Source organism: Barbus barbus (assembly GCF_936440315.1).
Source record: "Barbus barbus genome assembly, chromosome: 30".
NCBI classification, from domain to species: Eukaryota; Metazoa; Chordata; class Actinopteri; order Cypriniformes; family Cyprinidae; genus Barbus; species Barbus barbus.
Window position 1 is genome coordinate 17,445,573 of NC_136758.1, and position 25,299 is coordinate 17,470,871.

Consider the following 25,299-nt stretch of genomic DNA (forward strand, 5'->3'; position numbering starts at 1 on the left):
CACAGATCCTTCCTGAGCTCGGCTAACTCTTTACGCATGGCTGACACATCCTCCCTCCACTGCTGGCTGATGGCCAGGGCCAGATCCGCTGTCTCCTGGACACTTGACTGAACAGGCCGTGGCCTGATGGGTGCGTTCGTTTTCAGTGGGGGTAACGAGGGAGTCGTGGTAGGTGAGCTATCACCATAAAGGGTGCTGGATTCATCTCCTCTCCCACGGAGCCCCATATTCCCACGGGCCATGGAGGTTAAGTCTGGCCCCTCGCTGGGTAAATTGTCCTCATTAAGCAAACCAGTGCCTTCCAGCACATCATTTCCCTCTGGAAGAAAAATATAAAAATGCGAGTGTATATAATGTGCCCAGTGGTGAGGCCACCTGGGGATTTGTGCTGTTTGCAGGCTCCATTTAGAGTTCAACCAAACATGTGTGAGCCAAAATAAGTTTTAGGCCAGATCAGAGTTAAATCTTTTTTGTGTGCGTGAATTATGTTATCACACAGGTCAGATGAAAACAATGCATTGAAAGAATATAGGGATTAATTATTTATAGGGAATACATTCAGAGAAGTATGCATACAATTTAAATCAAAGGGCTTTGTAAAATCGTACAAATTGTTTTGAGTTTTGCTCAGTATGCAACAAACGCAATCTTGGCTCCCTGTGCTTTAGGTGACGGGAGCTAGTTATTTTGAGTTATTGTGATCACACTAGCAAACAGATCCCATTTTGACTCACAGCTTTTTTTTCTCTGTTATTACTCTGCCTTCTCACTCCATCCTTTATTTGCATATATTCATCTCTCAAAGCACAAAACAGAGAACTGAAGCCTGAGGACACCTGCAGGGTATAATAACAACGGCATCTCATAGAGCATCATCAGGTCCCTCTGACAGAGCAGGTCTGTGCTTTGTGCCTTGAAAGGAGGCAATTGCGAGCAAAAGCTTTCAGTCTCTTTTGTGTGTGTGTGTGTGTGTGTGTGTGTGTGTCTCAGCAAAGCAGGTATGAACCCTATTGAACATGAGCGGTCCAATTTGACCCATCACTGACCAGGTCTTTACTGGAGAATCATTGTCTTCAACCGGTACCTTGACACACAAACAGCCAAATTCAAACAAAAAATTAGCTCATTACTTTAGCAATAGTTTAACACAAGCAGTTATTATGATCAGTGATTCTTTGAAATATTCCTTGCCCAGTCACTGTTGCACAATATATGGGACTTACTATAATGGATTTAGTCATATCGAGCTCAAAATCAAGTGTTTTTAAAGAGACTCCCTTTGTGAGAAATTGTAAGCCAATATTGCTCGTTATTCTGCAAGCATATTTCAGTGAGAAGGCAGTGCAAAAACACCAGAGCATATTTACTGTCTATCTAACTCAGATTTTTGGCCTTAATTCACACGTGTCCAGAGACTGGACTCTGATGCTCTTAATTACATTTATTTAAGTGGCCTGTTTCACCACTGACCCTTAAACAGTCTGAAAACTCAAAATGCTCAAGCACGGCTTCAGTTGCGGACCCTGTGGGAGAGAGAACTCAAAACTGATGCGTTTAAAACCAGCTTCACGCCCGGAAGAGAAAGTGAGAGAGGGAGAGAGAGAGAGATAGAGACTAGGAGATGTGCAAGAGTGAGAAACAGAAAGCCCACAGAGTGACAATCATCTGACTGAGAAACATTTTGCGATCGCAATACACACCACCTCGTGTCTCCATCATTGCTTTTCACCCCCTCCCTGTCTGTTAGCCAAGAGTCAACTGAGGCAGAAAATAGGACAAGGTAGAGATCCAAATTGAAAATCTTGAGAGACAAAACACACAGTGGAAGAATAAAAAGGTCATATCTTAATTTGGACACAATATTTAAAAAAATAAATAGATTTTTCACTTTTCACCATTTTATTGTTTGCCACAAAATTTGGGGATTGAATTCAATAGGGTTCATATTCTTATGCTCTGAGGCACACCAGCACTTACCTGGGTTATAAAGCCTTACACAAATCAATCACTCGGCTGTAAGCAGTTCACATGCAAGCATGCCATGCTACATGTAATACAATGCATCCATTCAAAAATAATCATCTTGATGAACAGCTTTACCTCTGATCTGAATTTCATTTACAAATCCTTTACTCTTTAATACTTTCAGAGGATCTCGACAATTAAGTCATGCAAATCTTAATCACTAAAATAATCCTTCTGACATTTTGTTATTTAAATTGCATAAGCATCATTTTTAAAGTTCACAAAACTGACTCAGTTATGCACTAAAGCATAGAATCAGACTATGAGTATCTTGTAGTCTGAAATGAATATTTGCCAAGCACCAAAAGAGAGTTAAAATTGGCTTTGACAAGGAAGTAAAATGTAATTAATTGCCAGTTGGCTATTAACTTCAATAGGACGTGCAAGTCAAACTGTAAATAGCCAAACCTTTTTTTTTTCACCACCTCCCAGCCAAGAGACATATTGAATAATGCAAACTTCCAAAAAACTGTTTCAAGGCCGGTAGGAAATATTCATTCACTAATTTATTTGGCACGGACAGCTGTGTTTAATTTTGGCTTGGAGGCAAACCTAAGTCAGTTTTAATGAAAACATTAAGCAAGTTCTCTGGAATCCTTCTGCAACGGCATCTACTTCTACTTTGAGACAAACACAAGCCGAGACCAGACACAGGTGTGCATGGTTATTCACAAGGAAAGCCCACTTACCTGTGGTGGACCTGATGGTGGAGGTGACAGTGGATGATGTCATGGAGGGGACGCAGTCATCGTCCTGTGAGAATCCGGCCTGGATGGCTCGTACGTAACTGTGGCTGCGTGTCCTAAAGCAACCCGGCAGGTCCAAAGCATCCATGGCCTGAGACTCTACCTCGCTGAACACTGATTCACACACCGACTCAAATTGGCCATTAACCTCGGTCTCGCTCACCTGCAGAACCAGAAAAACCAAGACAATATATATCAGCATGTTTCTTCTAACCATCCTCCCTTCTTTTTTCCTCGCTCAGCTTTCTTCTATTTTCTCAGCTTTATTTGCTGTTTGGCCTGTATTTCTCCCTCGGTCCCAGTGTGCAGTCTAATCTTATCTACACGGGACTGTACGCAAGATAAAAATCACGATATGGTTACAGCAGAATCTCTGCGGTCTTCCTGCACGAGTTTGAGGAAATGAAATGCTTTCGTCGAATCCTTCCCATTCCTTAGCAATACTTTCTTAAATCGCTTCGAAAAATCTGAGATGAGCATCTCTGTGATAAAGCGATATCTGTCTAGTCAAGCTGAACTTGTCTGATAGGATTCTTACTACCCATCAGATTCTCATTTAGCAATCTCTAAAATCCGAGATTGCCATCGCGTTCCATTGAGAGGGAATTATCCTCTAATGACCACAGCAAGCCACTGATGACGCTTAGAAAGCGAGAACGGGCGTGTGTGCAAAATGGGGGTATGGAGAATGAAAACCATGTTGTAAGACCTCAAGCCAAATCAATAAAACCCCTATTACTCCACTTTAAGAGAGAGATTTAGAGATGTTAGAGGCTGATAAATCTGACAATTTAAAAACAAACAAACACAACAACTACATTGTATATAAATGGCAAAACGGGCCATAAATCCTCTGTATGTGTTGTGGTTTTCGGCACTGTGATGGGTGTGAAAAGACCCTGGATTACCTTGAGCTTTGTGAAGCCGGGCAGATGTGACTCTCACCTGGCTGACCTGGCTGACGCAGCTGGCCTGGCTCAGGGTGCTGACCGCTCTCATGTAGCTCTGGTTCCTGGAGCGGAACTTAGGCGAGCTGTAGTTGGGAGACGGTTCCAGTGTGATGCTGGGATGGATTTCCCTAGAGGTATGAAGATGGTAGCTTTGACTATGCAGTGAAGACAACAATGAAGGGAAGGAAAGGTAATAAGAGAGAAGAAAGATATATATTAATATATATTATCTATGTATCTATATATGGAAGTCAGTTTCCGCTACAGATTAAAAAATAAAAATGCGTAATTGCAACTTTTTATCTCACAATTCTGACTTTTTTTCACAATTGCGAGTTTACATTTACATTACATATTTCTTTCATTTCTCAGAATTGCAGGTTTCCATCACGCAATTCCAACTTTTTAACTTGCAATTGCAAGTGAGAAAAAAGATCTATCTATCTATGTATCTATCTATCTATCTAAATCTACAATTAAGGATTATTACATAAAGGATTCTGTAGCATGTATCCATTTCCTTCACAGCCCTCCTCTCTTTCTTTTTCTCCAGATTTATCAATGCAACCTCTAACAAAGTCTAAATGTGTATGTCTGCTCATATTCACCTTAAATCTGCGGTGATATTGGTGAGGTACTTGACCATGTCCCGGCTTGACTTGTCCAAACGGTATGAGCTGTGAACAGATATGAGATACTTTTTAGGATTAAAAGAAAGATTGAAAGACTTTAATTTGTAAATGCATGAGTTAAATCACATCTGTAATGATGCTCTAAGCCAGTTCTACAAGATGTCATTTGAATTAATGTGTAAATCCACAAAATTGCAAATTACGTTTTTACAGTTGTTCAAATAAAAAAATGCTAAAACTTTAAGAACAATATACACACTTATCAAGGATAAAATGAAACTAAAAATAAACAAAATAAAAGACTGTCTCTAATCTCTTCTTCTTCTATATAAATAAATTCCTCTAAAATAAAAAGCATGTTACACATAACGTATGCAACTGACAGTTGATCCAAAAACGTGAATAATTCGTATCTAATAATATTATCACATAATATAAATTTTACTAATTTGAAAATTTTTATACATTCAAAAATTATTATCAACATTATTATGCATTTAACAACATATTTTAATACGGGTGCATTAATTACAGGTGCAGCTATGTTGGAGAGAATTTTTGAGAAAAGTTAGGTTTAAAAGTTAGTAAAACAGTTTCTAACTCTGGTCATGTCTGTAGGAGTTTGGGATTAGTTGGATAATCTTTCCTGCAGAATTCACACTGCAGCTAGTCCCCTCTAGGAATATAATCACACTTTCTCCCACTCTCTCTCAACACCAGTCTCCTGAGATCTGCAGAAATGTGCACACAAACACATTCCTAAACGCTTAGTGTAGATTGTGGTGACATTTCTGCTGTGAGATTCTGCTGGGCAAGTAAGAAACAGACCACCCAAGCACAGCTCAAAGAATTACCATTCAGCTATCGTCTCTATAGTTGCAGAAGAGCCAACAGACAAAAACCAAGGCTCATTCTAATCTGAGATCTTAGGAAGAAAACATGATTGGAGTATTTGCTGATGAAGTTGCAGAGCGTGACAAGGCTCTTCAGGATGCAGGGACAGATTTGATGCTGCTGTTGGTGATTCTTGAGCTCTGAGCTCTAAACATCAATACAGTCAATGTGTCCCCCTCAGTTTGCACGGTGTGCGTCCTTCTCTGCTGCTGCGGGGAAGATTTCTAAAGCTCTGCCTCATGCTGTAACTACAACACATTCTGAACCTGCAGAGGGCAGATGTTCAGCATGTGTAAGCTCATCACTGCAGGGAGCTTCATTAGAGCTGTATCATGTATTAAGTTATTTTGAATCTTTTCAAAACAGAGAAGGAAAACGTGGGGCTTTTAGATGCATTAATTTGCCAACACAAAGAACACAAAAGGAGCAATTAAATGAACTTTTCTCAATATTCCCAGCAGGTTGTTAAAAATCTAAGCACATTACAAATATACTAAGAGATCACAAAGAACTCTAAAGCAGTTATAAGTGGGTTGCACTCATGTGCTGGTGCCATTAAAATGTGTGGGTGGTCCAGCGGTGCTGTACTGAACTGATGATCTTTAATAACCCTGATTGGTGATGAGCCCCTCTGAAGGTCAGTGTATCTCATCATTCTGTGGAGCTGCTGCTGGCTGTGTCGTCAGCACCCTCTTGCTACTGCATATTCTCTGGGCCATGCAGAGATAAATGAGGCTGTCTTGAGTGATCAGCTTGTATGCACTCTAAAACCTTACCATGCTTTGATATGTTGTCACTGCGTCACCACGCCCCCTGCCCTGCCAAGTCCGCACTGTTCCATCAGAATGTACTGCTGTTCTCTCCTTAGTAGAAAATGTAACATCGCTCTGTTCCAAAAGTAAGGCTACATTTTTGCAACTGCATAGCACAGAATTTTATGATGGCAAAGGTTTTTTCCAAAACATGTTGAAAGTTGTTGTGCTGCTTAATATTTTTGTGGAAACCGTGATATATATATAGCATAAAATAAAAGCATGAATTTCTATCTATCTAAGGTTTTGGCAGCACAACAGAGCCATTGTGGTTTCAGCATGTCGGTAATCATCAATCAAATGTTTAAGCATTCATCACACAAGATGGAAGAGCCACAAGTGCATATTTAGGCAGATTACTGGCCTACAATATCATCCTGCACATGTTGTTTGTAGATGATCAAATGGCCTGTTTGAATCTTAAGCTTGTCTTCTCAAGTCTGATGTTCATAACAGAAGGCAACGGTGGGTAACCCATTTCCTCTAGATTCAATAGCTCGGTTTGGATAGACAAAAAGTGCCAGAACATGGCCCAATATTTGGTTTGGATTGTGTGCAGAACCATCTGAAAAGTGACTGCTGGGACGTTGACTACATTGATTCTCCAAATGAGGAGTGAGCATGACATGCTAGCACTGAAAAAAACTGATTAAACCAATCTTTATATTTGAAACCCTAAATGACATTTGGAAGTGTAAAATAACATAATAGAAATAATAAATTAAGTAAAATAATAGAAATTGAAAGGCTGTTTATATGGTTATTGTATCATTTACTATAATTTACTGTAATATAGTAATTTACTATCTTCTATAATCACAATATAGCTTGCATGGTGCAGGGTGCTGAAACAAGAACTGTATGACAGGCAACCGAACCAATTTATTTTGTCTTTCAAAAGTAGTTCCTACTGCTCTTAAAGGTCATTGCTTTCATCTGTGCATGACAAAGCTGTATAACATCCTTGGTAGAGATGCAGTTCAGCATGTTTTAACATAAATCACAGATTTTATCAACACTTTTTGTAATGTGATCTTTAACTCCTAAAGACTCACTGATGTCTTGCTCCCTTTCTTAAAGTAACAGCACGAACAAAAAAATAGCTTTCTGGAGAATGCATGAGGCCTACTTTAAATTTTTTTTTAGGTGAATTTCACCCTCAGGCCATAATAATGCTTCCTCCATTGAAAACGTCCCCTGTTGTCCTCTCACATCAAAATCCACAGACATGTTTGGACTGTTTTCACTTGCTATGGTGCTTGATCTGTGTATATTTCTATTCTGATTCAGACTAAACAACTTTTTCACTGGAGAAATCAATATTATAGATAGAGGACTTGTATTTTAGGAGGAAACAATGATTTGATGTTCATCTTGATCAATTTGTTTATTAAATTGTTATCAATTAATGATTTACTAGATTATTTTGATGTTTTTATGAGCGGTTTGGAATCTCATTTTGATGGCACACATTCACTGCAGAGGATCCGTTGGTGAGCAAGTGATGTAATGCTAAATGTCTCCAAATATATTTCAATGAAGAAACAAACTTTTCTATATCTTGGATGGCCTGAGGGTGAGTCAATTTTGAACAAATTTTAATTTTGGGGAAAATTATTCCTTTAAAGGGCCTATGAACTTCTCCAAAGGCTAATTCTTACCTGAATGAAATGCAAATTTACACTGTAGCTAGACATAATGGGACACATCTTCTTGTGGAATCCCTGCCACCTTACAATCTTAATACTGCATAAATATACTTTTTCATAATAAGCAGTGAATGCACTGTTCCATGCACCTACTCAGGGGAAGAGCTCATTTGATGTGCTACACTCTCTTTCATTAGATGTACTTTTAGAGAGGCAGTCTTGCCAAATTTATAACATCATGTTTCAGAGCTTTGCATAATGGTGTACAGCCCCTGTAATACAGAGCAGAAAATAATCCTCACGTCTGGGAGAGAACAAAGGCACCAGGTGGTATTGTGCGAGAGAGCGGGTGCAGTGTAACAGGAATATCCCAAAATTCATTGCAGGCTCAAGATGGAACAATATCTGGAATGTTTACAAAGACTGGGAGAAAATATACAAAAGTTTCACTTCTAAGTGGGCTTGAAATCTTTAAAAGTGAAACAAAATGAACGTAACTTCTTTGTTGCAGGTATTATTGAAATTTTTGCCTTTTTATGTGGCATATTTAGTATTTTGCATTAAATATTCAATGCATGACATGACCAGCAGACTGTAGAAGGCTCTTGTCTTAGTCATAGATGCCTGACTCACAGTCACTTTCTAGAACAGACAGCATTGCTTTTTTATATGAAGACGCAGATGCAGTAAGTTCAATTGCAGCAGGAGTCAGTGTGAATTGAATCACTTTCAGCAGCTCGTCTGTAAGATTATATGTGTGTTTGTCATCTTAATTGCTCAAATTTTTCACTCAAATTTACCGGTACTGCTAAACAGCGGTTTCAAACGGTAAACCAGGGCGTCCTGTTTTCATAGTGAGAGTCTATAATGCACAATCTGTGATGTGACTGCAGATGTTTTATGATGGCTCATAACGAGATCAAAAATGCATTTGCATATTCAACAAAAAGGACCCCACATGTCGCAGAATGTGGGCCTCTGTGATTGTGGATAAATAACCGGTTAATGATTGCATGCCTGTTTTCTACTTTATGACTTTGTGCATTAATCACTCTAACCTCTGATTAGATGGGGCTTCTAATGACATTCACTGGCTGATCAAAAATCCTACCTCTGGTCTGAAAGTTGTCTCTGCAGCACGGATCTGACAAGAGCGTCAGGTCGCACGCTTTTCTGTGGGGAGTTTTTAGGGCTGCCGTCAGAGTCTCCACTGTCCTGGTCACCCATGGCTTTAACGTAACTGCTGCTCCGCATCCTTCTGCATGGGATCTCCTCATCTTTCCCTCCCCATTCATCCTGAGGGACCTGTATGTACATAAATTCTGTTTTCATAAAATGGATATATTACAGCACAGACACACCTTCCTCACATGCATATATACTGTCACAAAATATGTTGAAAGGAGGGATAAGGAAGATAGAACTGACCCTTTGCAAAGACCATGTTTCAACCATGGAAAGATGTCAGTATGCACCATTTTTCAAGTTCAAGTCCACCAACATTAATCTACTCTCCTGTCTGGTTTGTTTGTTAGAGAAAAATAGCAGATTTGGCATTATGATTGGTCACATGGCCTGTCAATCCAACTCCCTGCAAATTGTTAGCAAAGCTGATGTCTTCGGACACACACCCGGAGCAGTGGGCAGCCATTTATGCTGCGGCGCCCGGGGAGCAGTTGGGGGTTCAAGGGCACCTCAGTCGTGGTTTTGAGGGTGGAGAGAGCGCTGGACATTCACTCCCCCCCACCTACAATCCCTGCCGGTCCAAGACTCGAACCCGCAACCTTTGGATTACGAGTCCGACTCTCTAACCATTAGGCCACGACTTCCCCTAAAAGTTAGACAAACTGTAATACCGCACGTAAACAAACTAATGTTCAAATCTTTTATACATTACAAACTAAACTGTTGACTCCATTTGTCAAGTTTAATCATTCAACCCTGATACCAAAATTAAAAAAAATAATAATAATAAAAAAACATTTTAATTTAGTAAATATATCAATAAATATAGAACATCATTTGTTCCTAGTGGCTACTAGAAACTAAATTGTAAGCCATTTACTCATGTGGGCAATTATTTATTTATGAACTTAATGTTTATTACCAGCTGAGGTTTATTGAACACTTGGATGTGTTCAGTTGCATTTTTTCCTGCTAACTGTGAAAAGAACTTCAATTACTTCGTCATTTTTGGTCGTATTGATAAGAGTAAGACACCATTAGAAACTATAAAGGTCTATTTTTAAATTGCAGTTGGACATCCCACAACAGTAGTGTAAGAACAGAAAATTCTTATTTGAAAGCTTACATAAAATAAACAGAAAATATTAGGGGTGCCCCCGAATAGTCGACGATTCGATGCTTCGATAGGAGGAGCCTGATTCGACTGTCATATACATAACAATTATAATGAGAACACTGTTATAATGAAACGCTGTGATTTTTTTAGAGTTTAGTTGCCGTGTTTCTGCACGTTGTTACATGAAGAACGCATCCACAAGAGTTCATTCAGAGCCGCGCAGACACGTTCATGTGCCTTCGGGGCATTTCGTGCAGATAGCTTATAAGTCGTTATATTTACGTTATGTTGTATAAATAACGAAGCGTACTCTATATAGATTAATATAATGCGCGAGCGCGAATCTCCCCGCTCGCACGCGAATTTCCTGCTCTCGCCCAAAACCAGACGCGCGCTCTCGGATATAACTACACTGCTCTGGCGTATGGAAAGCCAAAGTGGTCATAAACGCCTGCTCGGGCGTCTGATTGCACACTGACACGTCAAAAGTGTACAATTTGACAGCAAACCGCGCGTTCTTAGCGCGCGCTTTGGGATTATGGAGAACGCGCGTCGGAAATGCGCGGTTTTGTGTATCAAAAGGCGCGTCCTCGACATGTGATTTCCTATAAAACGTGCGTTCTTGACACACGCTTTGGAGTCACCAAAAACACGCGTTTTTGACGCCCATTTCCTGTTATGATAAACGCACGTCAAAAGCGCTTTAAGACTCCAAAGCGCGCGTTCTCCATAATCCCAAAGCCCGCACTAAGAACGCGCGGTTTGCTGTCAAATCGTATGCTTTTGACGTGTCAGTGTGCAATCAGACGCCCGAGCAGGCGTTTATGACGACTTTGGCTTTCCATACTCGCGCAGAGTATAAAAAAGCAATGCTTAAAACGTGTCTCTCCTCTCACTCGAGTGTGCGAGTGTGCGCTCAAACTTTGTCCTAAGCACTGGCACATCTTTCCGTGCTCTTGCGCTAGATATTAATTATTTTCACACCTGGATTAAACGTCAAAAGTTATCAACCAATCAGATTTTAAGTGCGCGCACTCTCTCTTCGCGTCCGGTTTTGTGCGAGAGCAAAGGAAATTCGCGCTCTATATTAATCTACTTTCGCGCTACAAAAATGCGCTCTCGACATTTGGCAGTAAAATAACGCCATATTGGTAATGTATTTTGCCGCGTCCCCCAAACATATGATTCGACTCTAAGGTGGAACTCTGCAAGATACGAAAATTCTGATTCGACTATGAAAATCCTTAGTCGAGGCCACCCCTAGAACATATGAGGTTTGACTATCAGCATCCTCTCAAGGTTACATTTTTTTTTTTTTTTATAAATTTCAGGCATAATTTTGTACCGATTTCATGGAAAGTGCTAGAAGAGAAAGTAAGATCTGACAGAGTGAAAAAGAAAGCTTTTCTTTAAGTGAAAAGGGAGTAGCTTAAAAAACTTCCTTAGTAGGTATGTCTGTTTACTAAGCAGTCAGCAAGGCCAAGAAAATAAGAACAGCGTATGCAGGAAATGGCTGGATGCTCATTAAAACAGACTCCTCAACACAATTCATTGCCAACACCGCTGACACGGTGACATTGTCACGACTGTTATCCATCACCTATACCGGCTGACATTTACTTCTTGGCACTTTCCCCAAGAACATCTTCACAGAAACCTCTTATCACAGACTATCTTTACTTGTGGACAGTGACTGAGTAATATTACTGTTGTTGTCATGATCTTGTATGCTTAATGACTCTCTTCTTGTGAATGAACAACGTTTCACTCAGATCTGATACCTGAGTGACGGATCACATGACAGAAACACGGCACTGACATATTTATGACGCATTCTCTATTCACACTAGCAGAGACCAATTTTATCACCTAGCAACCGTCCTCATCCTCATAACCTTCAGAATACTACTTTACATCAGTACTCTGAAAACATCCTCTCATAGCAACACATCTCAACAGTTTTATAGGCCAAGCGATGAATTCACTACAACATAGTGACAAAAGAACAGAACTGTGACTTTCTTTCTTCGGTGGAACACAAAAGGAGGATTTTGAAGAACTGTGCTGGTCACTCTTTTCCATGTGATTACAGTGAAGGGGGACTGATGCTTTCAAGATTTCAAAATGAAGCCAAAATCATCATAAAAGTGATCTGTTTGACATTGTATTTAAATTCAAGCTGTTTACCTGTGATCATACTTGATAGTTCAAACTATTTATTCTTTTTAATAAATTTGTTGATATACACTAAGTGTGGGGTCAGTAAGATTAGTTTTATAAAGAAATTAATGCATTTATTTAGCAAAGGATTAAACTGATCAAACATGACAGTAAAGACATTTAATTATATTTTGAATGAAAAGATTTCTGTTTCAAATGAAAGATGTTCTTTTGAACCTTCTATTCATCAAAGAATCCAAAAGATGTGTCACAGTTCCACAAAAATATTAAGCAGCACAAGTTTTTTCAGCACTGATGATAATAAGAAATGTTTCTTGATCACCAAATCAGCTAATTAGAATGTTGAAGGATCATGTAACACTGAAGACCAGAGTAATAGTTGCTGAAAATTCTGCTTTGCTATCACAGAAATAAATTCAATTATTTATTATTTATTTTCCATTTCTGTTCTACTAAAAAAAATTTAAACTTTGGAATGACATCAGGATGAGTAAACAATATGAATCATAAATATTATTTATTTTTAGGATAAATTCTTTTAACATTTAAAAAATAGTTTCAGTGTTTCAAAGTACACAGTTACTAGGCCATGCAACATATTTCATTAAGGATTTGAATCAACTGAACCACAGCACATGACATTTAATATAAACAGCTTGATTAACTACCAAAACCTTTTGTTTATCAGACAACCTCTCATCCAGGTGACAAGGGGCACATTTCAGCAGCCTCGTGGGTCTTTAGCATTCTGCAAGAAGAATGATTCTGATCCGGGTGTCAATGAAAATGAGTAAATGTCACGGACACCCTTGTACACACACACACACACACATAATCCATAGAAGTCTTTAGGTTAATTAAGTCTTGAAGGAGTTTGATATTTTTAGACATTTAATTAACCAAAAACGCTAGAGGACAGACACAATCTGTGGTGTAAAACTCTTGATAAATCACTGAGATTCGAGTCCCCCTTCCCTAGGATGGCCCGTATGACTGTATAAGCTAATGTGTGATAGTAAAAACATATTAACTGGTGAAGATTTTGCCAAACAGTTTATACAAAAGTAGTCATTACTTTTACACATGAGAGTAACAAAGAAACACGAATTCTAATGAAAATACAGAGCGGGCTGTGTCCCATTGGTATGATGCATGGCCACATGTTTATGTATATCAGGTATTTCATTATATATATCAGTCTATTCCATGGTCTGTCTGAATACTGGATTCTGATGGGCTGGCAGGTATGCAGTATAACCGTTTAATGCACAGGTAGTTCCAAGTCAGTTTAATCAGCGTTCTATATTAATGCACACAAACCCAACACGCATCACTCTCTCGCTCGCACACACACACACACACACACACACAGAGAGAGAGAGAGATCGCAGATTGTGCTACACCGTGCTGCCCACACACATAAACTTCCAACGCTTCCCCGCGATTTTCTTTAAGAAAATAAAAAACAGATCGGCTACTAGATCGCTACATTATATTATCCAGCAATGAAGTGATAAAATCGCTGTAATTGTTTTGTAGAGATAGACCGCGCAGACGCAGCAAGCAGGTACACACAACTGTCCTCTCTCTCGATAATTAATTGAAATACATGCAATAATTCATTCAAATAAATGTGGTTTTACCGCACTATTTCGTCTGATTTGAAGCTGGCAGAATGCTAGCGCTAACGAGCTGTAACTGACGAAAATAACGTTAACTGTCATTTTTACCCATTCCTTCAAATATTGCAGCAAAGAGCAATACTAGTTTTAACTTGTCTATAACTTGGCAAATGACCATGGAATAAGCAGGATAATCCGCTTCGCGTCTGGCGGTTCTTTGCCTCCATGTCGTGCATTAAAATCCTCTAATGCATGGCTAGCCGTTGATTATCCCTTATATCAGGTAGCACATTCAATCAGAATGTATTATTTTAGCTGCCTGTTTTAAAATGTTACTTTTATTTCTATTAACTAGACCATAGAATGTGAACCTGTTGCTGACCTCATGCCAGATAACTTCATTTATTAATATGTTTATATATATATATTTATAGATAGATATAGATATAAAATGTATTATATATATATATATATATATATATATATATATATATTACACATTATAATTTTATTGTATATTGCATAATAATTTTTTTTTACTTTTTTTTGTAAAAGTTTGGGGTTAGTAGGATTTCAATAAATAAATAAATAAATAGTACTTTTATTCTTTTTTTACTTTCTTCCTGGAGATAAATGAAATAGTTTACACAAAAATATTAAGCAGTATAACTCAATGTTGCAGCATATCAATAAGCAACTGATAAGAAGTGTTTATTGAAATTAGTAGCATATTCTGAAGAACCGTGTGACACTGAAGACTGGATTAATGGCTTCTAAAAAATTCAGCTTTGCCATCAGAGGAAAAAAAATAACTTTAAAATAATGTTTAAATACAAAACTGTTATTTCAGAATATTTCAGTTTTAATCAAATAAATGCAGTCTTAGTGAACATAAGAAACTTTCAAAAACATTTAAAATCGAGCCCAAACTCATACTCAAAGCATGATATAAGGTTTACTCATCAGAGATTGTTTAAAATCACAAAACACAAAATATTACAGTGATGAAAAAACATAAATTCAGAGAAGCACTGAATGTTAATGATTGATTTTTTTGTACTCTAATTTAGTATTAGCTAGTTCTACAACTCTGTGATTATCTCCTCTGAAAGACTAAACATGTTCAAGCTCATTTAGGGGACCAACAACCACACAAAAAGCATCTGCTGTCACCAACATTCCCTTACCCATCTTCACACACACACACACACCCAGCTGTGTCTGACCTCTTTAGTTGTCTGACTCTCACAGCTTACTGAGTTGTTGTCAAGACAGGGTCTCTTTGTGTCCATGTGTGTGTGTGTGTGTGTGTGTGTGAGAGAGAGAGAGAGAGAGAGAGAGAGAGAGAGAGAGAGAGAGAGAGCGAGAGAGAGAGAGTGTATGTGTGGAAGGAGTTGCTGGTTGGCTCCTGCTGGCTTGTAAACTGTCGTATTAATTGGTTATTAGATTCACCTTCACTGACCTATCAGAAAATCTATTAAAATGCAATCCTCTCTTCTTGTAGCCTTTAGATGCAGGTGAAGAATACAGAGAGAAAGAGCAAGGTGGAATCATAATGAGAAGGGTAAACTGTGTAAGAGTGAACGTTTGCGGATAGTCAATGCAGGGCTCAACTGGAGAGGTCTGTTCATTTAAAACTCCCATGATCCTTTATCATTCAGGGAGTGAATATTTTTGATGTTCACAGTGCAGTGGACTAAACCCAGCGATGTTTGCCAACCTCTACTGAAATGTCAAAGTCATAATGTTTGAATACTTCATTCCAGCTTTATGTAAATGGGATGTGATGCGGCGACTACCAATGGGACTGAAGACACTGGAGTACACATCATCTGTCTCCTCTTGTAGTTGAGTTTAGGAAATACAGAGGAAACGTTATATGAGTAAATTCACTACTTTACATGATTATGTCTCTGCCCACATGCAGGTGTATTATCAAACATTAGGCATGAAAATACATATTCAGGTATACAGCTGTTTTACTCAAGATGCCTTCAAAGGAGCTACCAAAGATGAGCATAACCAATGTCCATTGCATCAGCAGACTGATATCTAAAAGTTTATAATTTTTCTTCTTTTCACAAACATTCGGATAATAAAATCAAATAAAATGTCAACAATAAAAAAAAAAACTAGTTGGTTACCTTAAAAGACCATAGATTATATGGATATTAGTATCGCTTTTTATTTTTTTTATTTTTTTTATATATATGTTTACTATTGAAATGTTGTTGTTGTATGCATTTGTCAATTTTATTTAATTTCTGTATTTTCTTAAATGGGTGTGTATAGAGTATTTACAGAGTGTTAACTTTTAGTTTTAGTTACTTTTTCTTATTTGTAAGTCGCTTTGGATAAAAGCGTCTGCTAAATGACTAAAAGTAAGTAAAGTAAAAGTAAGATTATGGTGTCAGTTCATACTGCTGTTAACACTTTGTCTGACAAGCGAATGGAATGAGATCTGTTTTCCTGTTTGTTCATGCAATGCTCTGCATAAAGCCTATTGTCGTCGTCCCAGGTTAGTTAGGACTTAGGATCGTTTATCTTCTTCATGATGTGATGTATTATGCACTGCTTCAATTTATATAAAAACAAATTATCATTCAGAATTCTAATTTTTATTAGGAATGACATCTTATTTTTACAAGCAATACATCTAATTTGTGAGTAGATTTTCAAAAGTTATTGCCAGTTAGACAGCCCAACAGCAATGTTAAGATATTCAGCAGTGGAAACACTTACATTGCATGAACATGAGGACCTCCATACTGCAAACTCAGTTTTATCTTTTTCTTTTTTTGGACAGAAAAATAAGAAGGATTTCAGAGAATAAACTACTGTTCAAAAGTTTGGGATTACTAAGAAGTCTCTCACCAAGGCTGAGTGAAATATTACAACAATTTAAAGTAACTATTTGAGTAAATTTGAAAATGTCATTTATTATTCTGATGGCAAAGCAGAATATTTAGCAGCCATTACTCCAGGCTTCAGTGTTCAGGTAACATATTAATGTTATCAATGTTGAAAACAGTTGTGCTGCTTAAAAATTTTAAGGAAACCATAATTTTTTCAGGAATCTTTGATGAATAGAATCTCTGATGAAAAGAACAACAATTATTTGAAACACAAATGTCACTTTTGATCAATTTAATGCATCCTTGCTATGCAAAAAGAAAGAAAGAAAGAAAGAAAGAAAGAAAGAAAGAAAGAAAGAAAGAAAGAAACAAGAAAAAAAGAAAGAAAGAAAGAAAGAAAGAAATTTACTAACCCAAAAACTGTATGCATCTTGAAATACCTGTATTTTGCTAAACCCACTGTTTTTCCTTTTTTTAAGCATTCAACTAAGCCTTCCAACTAAATACATGAGTAAGATATTTGCATTTTACTAGAACACAAGACAAGAAAACTGATGAAGAAAATGATTTTCTTTTTTGCAGTATGTGTGAATGGGCCATTACACTTTAATCAGGATTGGCCTTGAGCTGTAGGACATCTACCTCGTGGTGACTGATATCACCATTAAGTCATGCCGAAATATTTAAAATTATTACATCAGAGAGTGAAATCAGTTGCTACGTTTACATGCATTTTAATACAGCATCTATAATATGACAGAGAGCTCATAGGAAATGAAAAGCCTTAATATAAACACATCATTGGAGGAAAATCATCTGATTAAGCTTGAAAGAGGTGAAGCAGATCTGCCAGTTTAAAGTATACCAGCAGAAAAACACTTTTTCAACCTACAAAAATCAAGCAACTTAATTTTCAAAGATGTTTTATATAAAAATAAATAGGATATGAGGCAGCAGAATTCAAAATCCACTTGAATCCACTTAAAAGTTTTAGGGGCCAGTTTGAACTCTTCTGCTATCCATCACAGCACTGAGGCCTCTGCCCACAATGAAGTGAACCACTGTCCTCCTCATAACATCAATAATTTATGTAAGAAGTGTTGAAATGTGGAGGAAACCCTTGCCAAAAGTCATCTCATAAACCAATTAGCATTGATTTTGATCCAAATCACAATCTCAGCTAATGATTCAATCTACTCACGATGGTGAACACACACTAAAAATAGCTGCTTTATTGCTATCGCTGAGCATGCGGTGCTCAGGACACCGGACCATCAGAGTGAAGGGGCGCACGTCCTTCCCGAAGAGTTTGCGTCACTGCAGGCTGCATCGATAACAGCAGCCAAAAATAGCACCAGCGTGATAGACGGTGCAGGCTATTTTTGTTGGGGTCGAGAGAACCTATTAAACGCCTGACCCAGAGATGCATCACAGTCATTGACTGCTGGATGCTTTCTGTCCTTTTTCTGCAGGCTGATGTTTAATCCATTTGGACATATTTGAAATACAAACACACTTAAGCTAATTGCTGTGCTAAGAAAGACAGATGGGAAGAGGTTGCTTTCATCCCTCAGTGAAAGTCCACATTTTTGTCACAGATGCATTTGAGCTGAAATTAGAATTAGGAATGATTACTGACAAAAAACCCATTGGCCTTTTCCAAAAATGGATGCTGAAAGTAGTTTTGCATTTTCGTTGAAAGACAAATGTGTTTGTTTTGTAAGTTAAAAGAGCAATTTGCATCCTGTGTGACCGGTAAAGGTACAATATTTATTGGGCAAAGACACACTCCTACAGTATAACAAGCTTTAGCACAATATTGTTATAAAGACCAATTAGACCTAGAGGAGGCATATGGACTGGATGAAGGCTGGGCACAATTTCTGCACACTAACCAATCACTCAGCAAAAAAAGGTACATAAATTAAAAAGTTGCCACTGGGGTGATACCATTTCAAAAGGTACATCTTTTGTACCTTATTTACCCCTAAAGGATTCATATTGATATATTAAAAGTACATATTAGTACCTAAATGCTACATGTTTGTACCTTTTAAAAAGGTACTACCCCAGTGACAAGTTCTGTACCTTTTACACAGTATTAAAATTGAAATTTCTTTGGATTTACAAATCCTTTTGAACTTTTGGGATAATATAAATACACAACTGCAGGAAATATATAACACTGTGCGAGTAGTTTTTGGAAATTTTATTACGGAATTTTATTACTGACCAGTGACAGTATCATCTTAACAGTAGCATATTCACTTCCGGGCAGTGTTGGGGGTAACGCATTACAAGTAACGCGAGTTACGTAATAATATTACTTTTTTCAAGTAACTAGTAAAGTAACGCATTACTTTTTAATTTACAAGAAAATATCTGAGTTACTTTTTCAAAAAAGTAACGCCAGTTACTTTTTTCCCATTTATTGACTGACAGTGCGCTGTCATTCTGTTACTGTAGTTCTAGACTAAATGTGAATGTGCATTAATTCATCCCACTCGCAAAAAATTGAGTATTCATCAAAATTAATTAAAACAGTGAAATGCAAACTCAGAATATGACGCAAAAAGAATATGCATCAGAATATGATCCAGTTCAACCATACTAAGCAGCAAAAATTACTTTAGATAAACTAACAATTGCACTTCATTGTTTTTTTATTGCTGAAGAGTGTTGAACCGTCTTCTCCTGCGTTCTACTGCACAGACGTGAATTTACTCTTCCTTCAGCCTGAGGTCTATTCATTACACTTTTTGGTGTGAAAGGGCTTTTACATTTGCTATGATTAGAACTTTCTTGTATTAAAAACAAGCCCTGCTCATATTTAAAAAGTAACGCAAAAGTAACGTAACGCATTACTTTCCATAAAAAGTAACTAAGTAACGTAATTAGTTACTTTTTTAGGGAGTAACGCAATATTGTAATACATTACTTTTAAAAGTAACTTTCCCCAACACTGCTTCCGGGTAATCTCAGGCATATTAATCTCCTAATCTCATTACCATTGTTGACACAAAATATGCATAGAATATAGCTCAGTATTGTCTAAATTGACTGAGTGGGACCCGAATGAGGTCTCCACAAGCCTCTAAAACGTAAAACTTAATATTGATTTAGGTTCTCTTTCTCTCTGGATTCTTTCTTTCCCTGAGGAAATACTCGGATCCATCCATTCATTAATTATCTCAATGGGGCCATCAGCCTCGCTGCTTATGCTGTGCTATTGCGTAAGTCCAGGACTGGTGGAGGTTGCTGTGTCAGCAGATGTTTACTGAGGGTGTTTTTTCATTGTACCTGCTGATCTAACTGCTTGAGTCAGACATCTGCAATACTAACTAGTTCTGACAGACCAGCATATGTTGTGATTTGGATGCTAGCCTATTTTGAGATGTTGCCTGGCTCCTTAACTAGCCAGTAAGGCTATGATGGTTAAACAGCTTCAACAGCAATAGGCATTGCTAGTCCGCTAGGTTGACCACCACTTGTCAGCACGGTCTAACTGGACCAGCATCTTTAAAAAAAAGCATTTAAAAATAAAAAATATTTGGGAAACATATAATTGAATCAAGTTTATTTTGATAATAAACACATGAATACATACATTAATTACTTTTCACAGTATTTTTACAGGTTGCATATCCAATAATCAACCTTAGCTGTATATTAAAGAACAATACTAAACAATATGGTGACACAGTGTTATTAATTCATTAATGTTTAGTAAACTACTGATTAGGTTCACCAGTTTGGGAGAATCAGACCAGGGCTATAACCACCACATTGACACTGAGGAGTGTCCCCCAATAATTAGAAATGGCTAAATTGTCCCCCCAATGAAATTCTTGCATTGCTGAATTAAGTAGTGCAGAAAACTCTTTCCAAATATTTTCATACAGTATCCTGTTTCATTTATATGTTTATTAAAAATGTATAAGAATACAGCATTATCCTAATATAAAGAGAGGCTGAATCAACAGTCATATTCTAAAATGGGATGAATTAACTAAAGCAATATCACTGTCTTCTTTAAAGTAGGCCTAATGTTATTAAAAATATGCCATGGGCATGTACTAAAACACAGTAATGACCCCATCAGGACAAGCAATTTCAAGAAGTATTTGCATAGTAGCTGTACTTTGTGACAGATACGTGATTCATTTCAGCCATTTTGGAAACTGATTGCATTTTGCTACAATGCTAACCTGTGACAATTCCGCATCTATATATAGGATAAAGAGACCTAATTGTACAAATGGACTAGAAAACAACAAGTAGCTATTTCCAGTGGTCTGACAGCACCATGAATAATGCATTCCTACGAAATGTGATGCATTTGGAAAATCACGCGTTAGCACAGAAAGATCAATGCTAATCAATATGACTCATTGTTTGCAATAATTCTGTACATAAACAACAGGAACAAACTGGTCTAGTCAGAATGACAGGACCAATAAATCTGCCTCTCAATTTAGCACATTAGCACCTCACAACAACACACACACACACACATATTTCAATCAGGCTATATTCTCCACCAGCATAAACAACATATTCCCGCCTTTGTAACAACCCTTTCAGTGGACTATTACTTTTGGCTCTGTTGGGAACCCTCTGAAACCTAAACAACAATCTACAGGCACCAATAAGCCATGGATCAGAAAGCAGCCACACAGAGGTTTGTTTTGAAAATGAATAGCATGACTTAATATTTACTCCCCTCACGTACACAAACATTCAAGAATCTCTTCTTACAGCAGTTCTCAACTTTTTTGACTGCAAGGCCCCACATTGTCCACAACAATATTCTGATTTTCTGGATAAGGATTAAGGATAAGAATTCTCAAAACAACAATATGAATTTACTACCATATGAATATTTTCGGCATAAATACAAAAATGTATATTCAAAAGAGTATAAAAAACCCATAGCAATTTTTGTTAATTTACATGTCTCTTCCAGGTCTAGAAATGAATTTATCATTAGGATACTGTATATAGTCAGTATATTTTCAGCACATTTTCAGTTGCACAAATGCAAAAAACTTACACTTTAGTTTATTTTAAAGCTTTGTCTTTAAGTTGTTTTAAAAGTTCACCCAAAAATGAAAATTCTGTCATTAATTACTCACCCTCATGTCGTTCAAAACTTGTAAGACCAAATTAATTTCCAAACAAATTAAGATATTTCTGATGAATTCTGAGAGCTCCCATAGACAGCAAGTATTCTTAAACGATCAAGGCTCAGAAACGTAGCAAGGACATTGTTAAAAAAATTGATGTGACATCAGTGGTTCAACCATAATTTTACAAAGCTATGAGAATAGATTTTGTGCGCAAAGAAAACAAAAATACAGATTTTATTAAACAATTCATCTCCTCTATCACATACGTAAACAAGGTATGCAACATATGAATGTGGATACATTGTTTACGCTTTGATCTGAAAGTAAACAACGTATCCGCGTTGCACACGTTGCTTACGTATGTGTTGCTCTCCAAAATGGTGCTATAGGGTGACGTGGAGAAGATGAATTGTTGAATAAAGTCTGTATTTTTGTTTTCTTTGCGCACAAAATCTATTCTCGTAGCTTTGTAAAATTACGGTTGAACCACTGATGTCACATACATTTTTTTAACAATGTCCTTGCTACGTTTCTGAGCCTTGATCATGTTAGGACCCTTGCTGTTTATGGCAAGGTAAGAGAGCTCTCGAATTCATCAAAAATATCTTAATTTGTGTTCCGAAGATGAACGAAGGTCTAACAGGTTTTGAACGACAAGAATGAGAGAAATTAATGAATTTTCCTTTTTGGGTGAACTATCCAACTATCCCTTTACGTCATCTTCACATCCCTATGGAAGTCTGCTGAGGCCCCATGATTGAGAACCACTATCTTACAGCACAGCATCACCAGCAATCGCATCTTCATGAACAATATCTCACCTGCAAATAATGACAAGGCCTCATGGAGGACTTCAGGTCTTGAGGCATGGTCGGTTTCTCCAGGTTGAGGGAAGATTTGCGGTAGGCTTCTTTAGCTTGGCTGACAGTCAGTGTCGACCAGGAGCTGCGCTTCATAAATTTGCCCTCGGGGGCCATAGCGATGCTCTCGCATGCCGAACATTTCACGTCGTTGTTGCTCTTGGAGGTCTTGAGGGAAAGGTCACCAAAGTGGCCATGGCCTGTGTCTGGGTAACAGTGAGTGATATGATCTCCGTGGTGGCGGCTCATGATGCTGGGAGTCCGGTAGGTGCTGTCGCTGTCCAGGTTGTCATCAGAACTCCACCAGCCTGCTATCCCTGAGCGTTGCTTGGAGTCTGACTTGCGTTCCTTGCTCTTACTCCGTTTGCTGTGTTTGTGGTTCCCATGGTGGTGTCCGTGATGGTGGTGGTGCTGGTGTCCGCTGTCTGAACGAGAGTCTCCCTTGGTGCCGTTCATCTTGGACGACCCCTCGAGTGAGTGGGATTTGGTGAAGAGCTTCTGGACGGAGTGCACCAGGTGGCGGATGCGCCCGGGACTCTCGTTGCGCTGCTCGCTGCTTGTGGTGGTTGCGGACGTGCGCTGGTACTGCAGCGTGTGAAAACCGTCTCTGTGAATCGGCAACTGCTTTTCAAACTGGTCTAGTAAGTTCGCGGGAATACGATTCATCTTCCCAGACCCACCGCCCCCGCCACCCCCACCACCCCCACTGCCAACACCGACCCCTCCACTGCCGCCGCCACCGTGAGAAGCAGAGCCGTCATCTCTCGAGCCGTCGTGGTATGAACTGTAGTGCATTCTGGGAAAGGTGCTGCTGGAAACGTGGTCAGATGCCATAGAAACGGGCATCACCATGCACTCTGAGTGGATGGAGCTGCGGGGCGAGCAGCGGTGTGGATCCAGAGGGCAGCTCTCGGTCGGACTGAGCAGGTAGGGAGAGCGGGAATCGGGGCCGACATGCTGCAAGGGGTCGAGGGACTGATCGCAGTCTGGCAGCCCACAGGTGTGTCCTGATGTAAAGGTGAGCTGAGGACGACCACTTGATAAACCTTTCATATTCCTGGGAGGGGAGGGGTAGCTGTCTTCATCGAAGTACGGCGATGGAGACCATGAATCTAGCTGATCTATGAAAGACAAAGAGAGGAAAAGACAACGGAGAGGATTAGTGAGTTTGATTCATTTTACTTTAGCATTCAGCAACAGTTTAGACCTCGTTCAATCTTTCTCCAAACTATATTTTGGGACATTTTCCCCACAGGCATGTAGGAATTGCAAATAGGGATGTTTGCAAAACAGTCTGGTAGGATTAAAATGAGCTGATTACAAAATCGCTGCCGTTTTCGTGAATTCAAGAGATCATGTTGCAGCCTCATAAAAAAACACAACACTTCAGTTCATGAATGGAATGAAATCATGTTGTCTGGACAAAAGCTCGTCCCAAAGCCCTCTGTCGATCCTCTCCATCTGGTCCTGCCAGGCCTTACGAGGACAGAGTTGCAAGCCTTGCCATTTATCCAATGCAAAGTAAAATAATAGCCTATCATTTCGGAACCGCTGGGCCATCCGTCAAAGCCAGCTCGGGAGAGAGAGGTAGCACTTCGAGGTGCTTCAGCGGTTGTCCTTGAGAGACATTGCTCAGAGATTAAAACCATATTCACTGTGATCTTTCATCACAGCCACATATGGGCAGCCTGCCGCTAACTTCATCAGAGCTAGGGCTCAGAGATGCTGTTTTTCACATCCAGCCGTTTGCCCTTTCTGACATAACTATTTCATGCTGCTGGATCATATGTCATTTCACACATGTGATTAATGGGAATTTTCATGTCGTGAAAGTACAGGGTAATGCATATTAAAATAAAGGTCATTTTTCAATTGCTGGAGAGAAAAAAATACACAGAACATGTTAGTTTTAATGAGATTTCAGTGTCAAAAATGAGGGCTTCTTAAATCTAAGGTATTATTAACAATTTTATAATTGTCTTTCACATCCAAGTGAAAGCACATAATTTGACAAATATTCGTATTTTGAGAAAGTATGCTTTTGTAGTGTATTTAAACTCCTATTTCATCTAAGATGGCATTAAAGTTGTAAAAAAAAAAATAAAACTACATACTAAAATAAGTCAAACATGGCACTAGTACACAGGCAAACCATAATGCAAAGCACAGTATAGTAACATAGTCAGACAGAAGATTATTTTATGTCTTTTGAGTGTGTGTGTGTGTGTGTGTGTGTGATTAATCGTGATTAACTGCATTCAAAATAAAAGTTTGTGTTTACATAATGTGTCTGTGTACTTTGTATATTTATTATGTATATATAAATACACACACATACATGTACAAATTTTTTAAATTATTATATGTGTATATATATGGATGCGATTAATTGCGATAAATTGTTTCACAGCAGTGTGTTACATCGTGTGGCTTCTGTTAAGGCCATTAACTACTCTGCTATGAGACATTTTCACATACCAAATAAATTAATCATATTTGAGCTGATTATAAACAGAGAATTTCTACAATGGTATCAGTAGCTGCAAAGTTTGGTATGTAGCTGCAAGCTGTCAGTATATAAAGCAGCTGCCAAATTACAAATTGTACATCTGCGTCTATGGTCCAAGGTTTGGAGTCAGTAA

The 25,299-nt window shown here is 38.3% G+C and overlaps 1 protein-coding gene across 1 annotated transcript in view; it reads right to left on the reverse strand.

Annotated features, from left to right (window-relative positions):
* dlgap2a (discs, large homolog-associated protein 2a) overlaps window positions 1-25,299 on the reverse strand; it is a gene marked incomplete at its 3' end in the record, with an annotated part of 50,546 nt that overhangs the window by 24,716 nt on the left and 531 nt on the right. The window contains exons 2-6 of the mRNA XM_079385583.1: window positions 22,619-23,778; window positions 8,820-9,013; window positions 4,330-4,398; window positions 3,717-3,876; window positions 2,715-2,934 (exon numbers count right to left, since the gene is read on the reverse strand). Coding sequence (XP_079241709.1) covers window positions 2,715-2,934; window positions 3,717-3,876; window positions 4,330-4,398; window positions 8,820-9,013; window positions 22,619-23,778 — 1,803 coding nt within the window. The remainder of the gene's footprint in view (window positions 1-2,714; window positions 2,935-3,716; window positions 3,877-4,329; window positions 4,399-8,819; window positions 9,014-22,618; window positions 23,779-25,299) is intronic.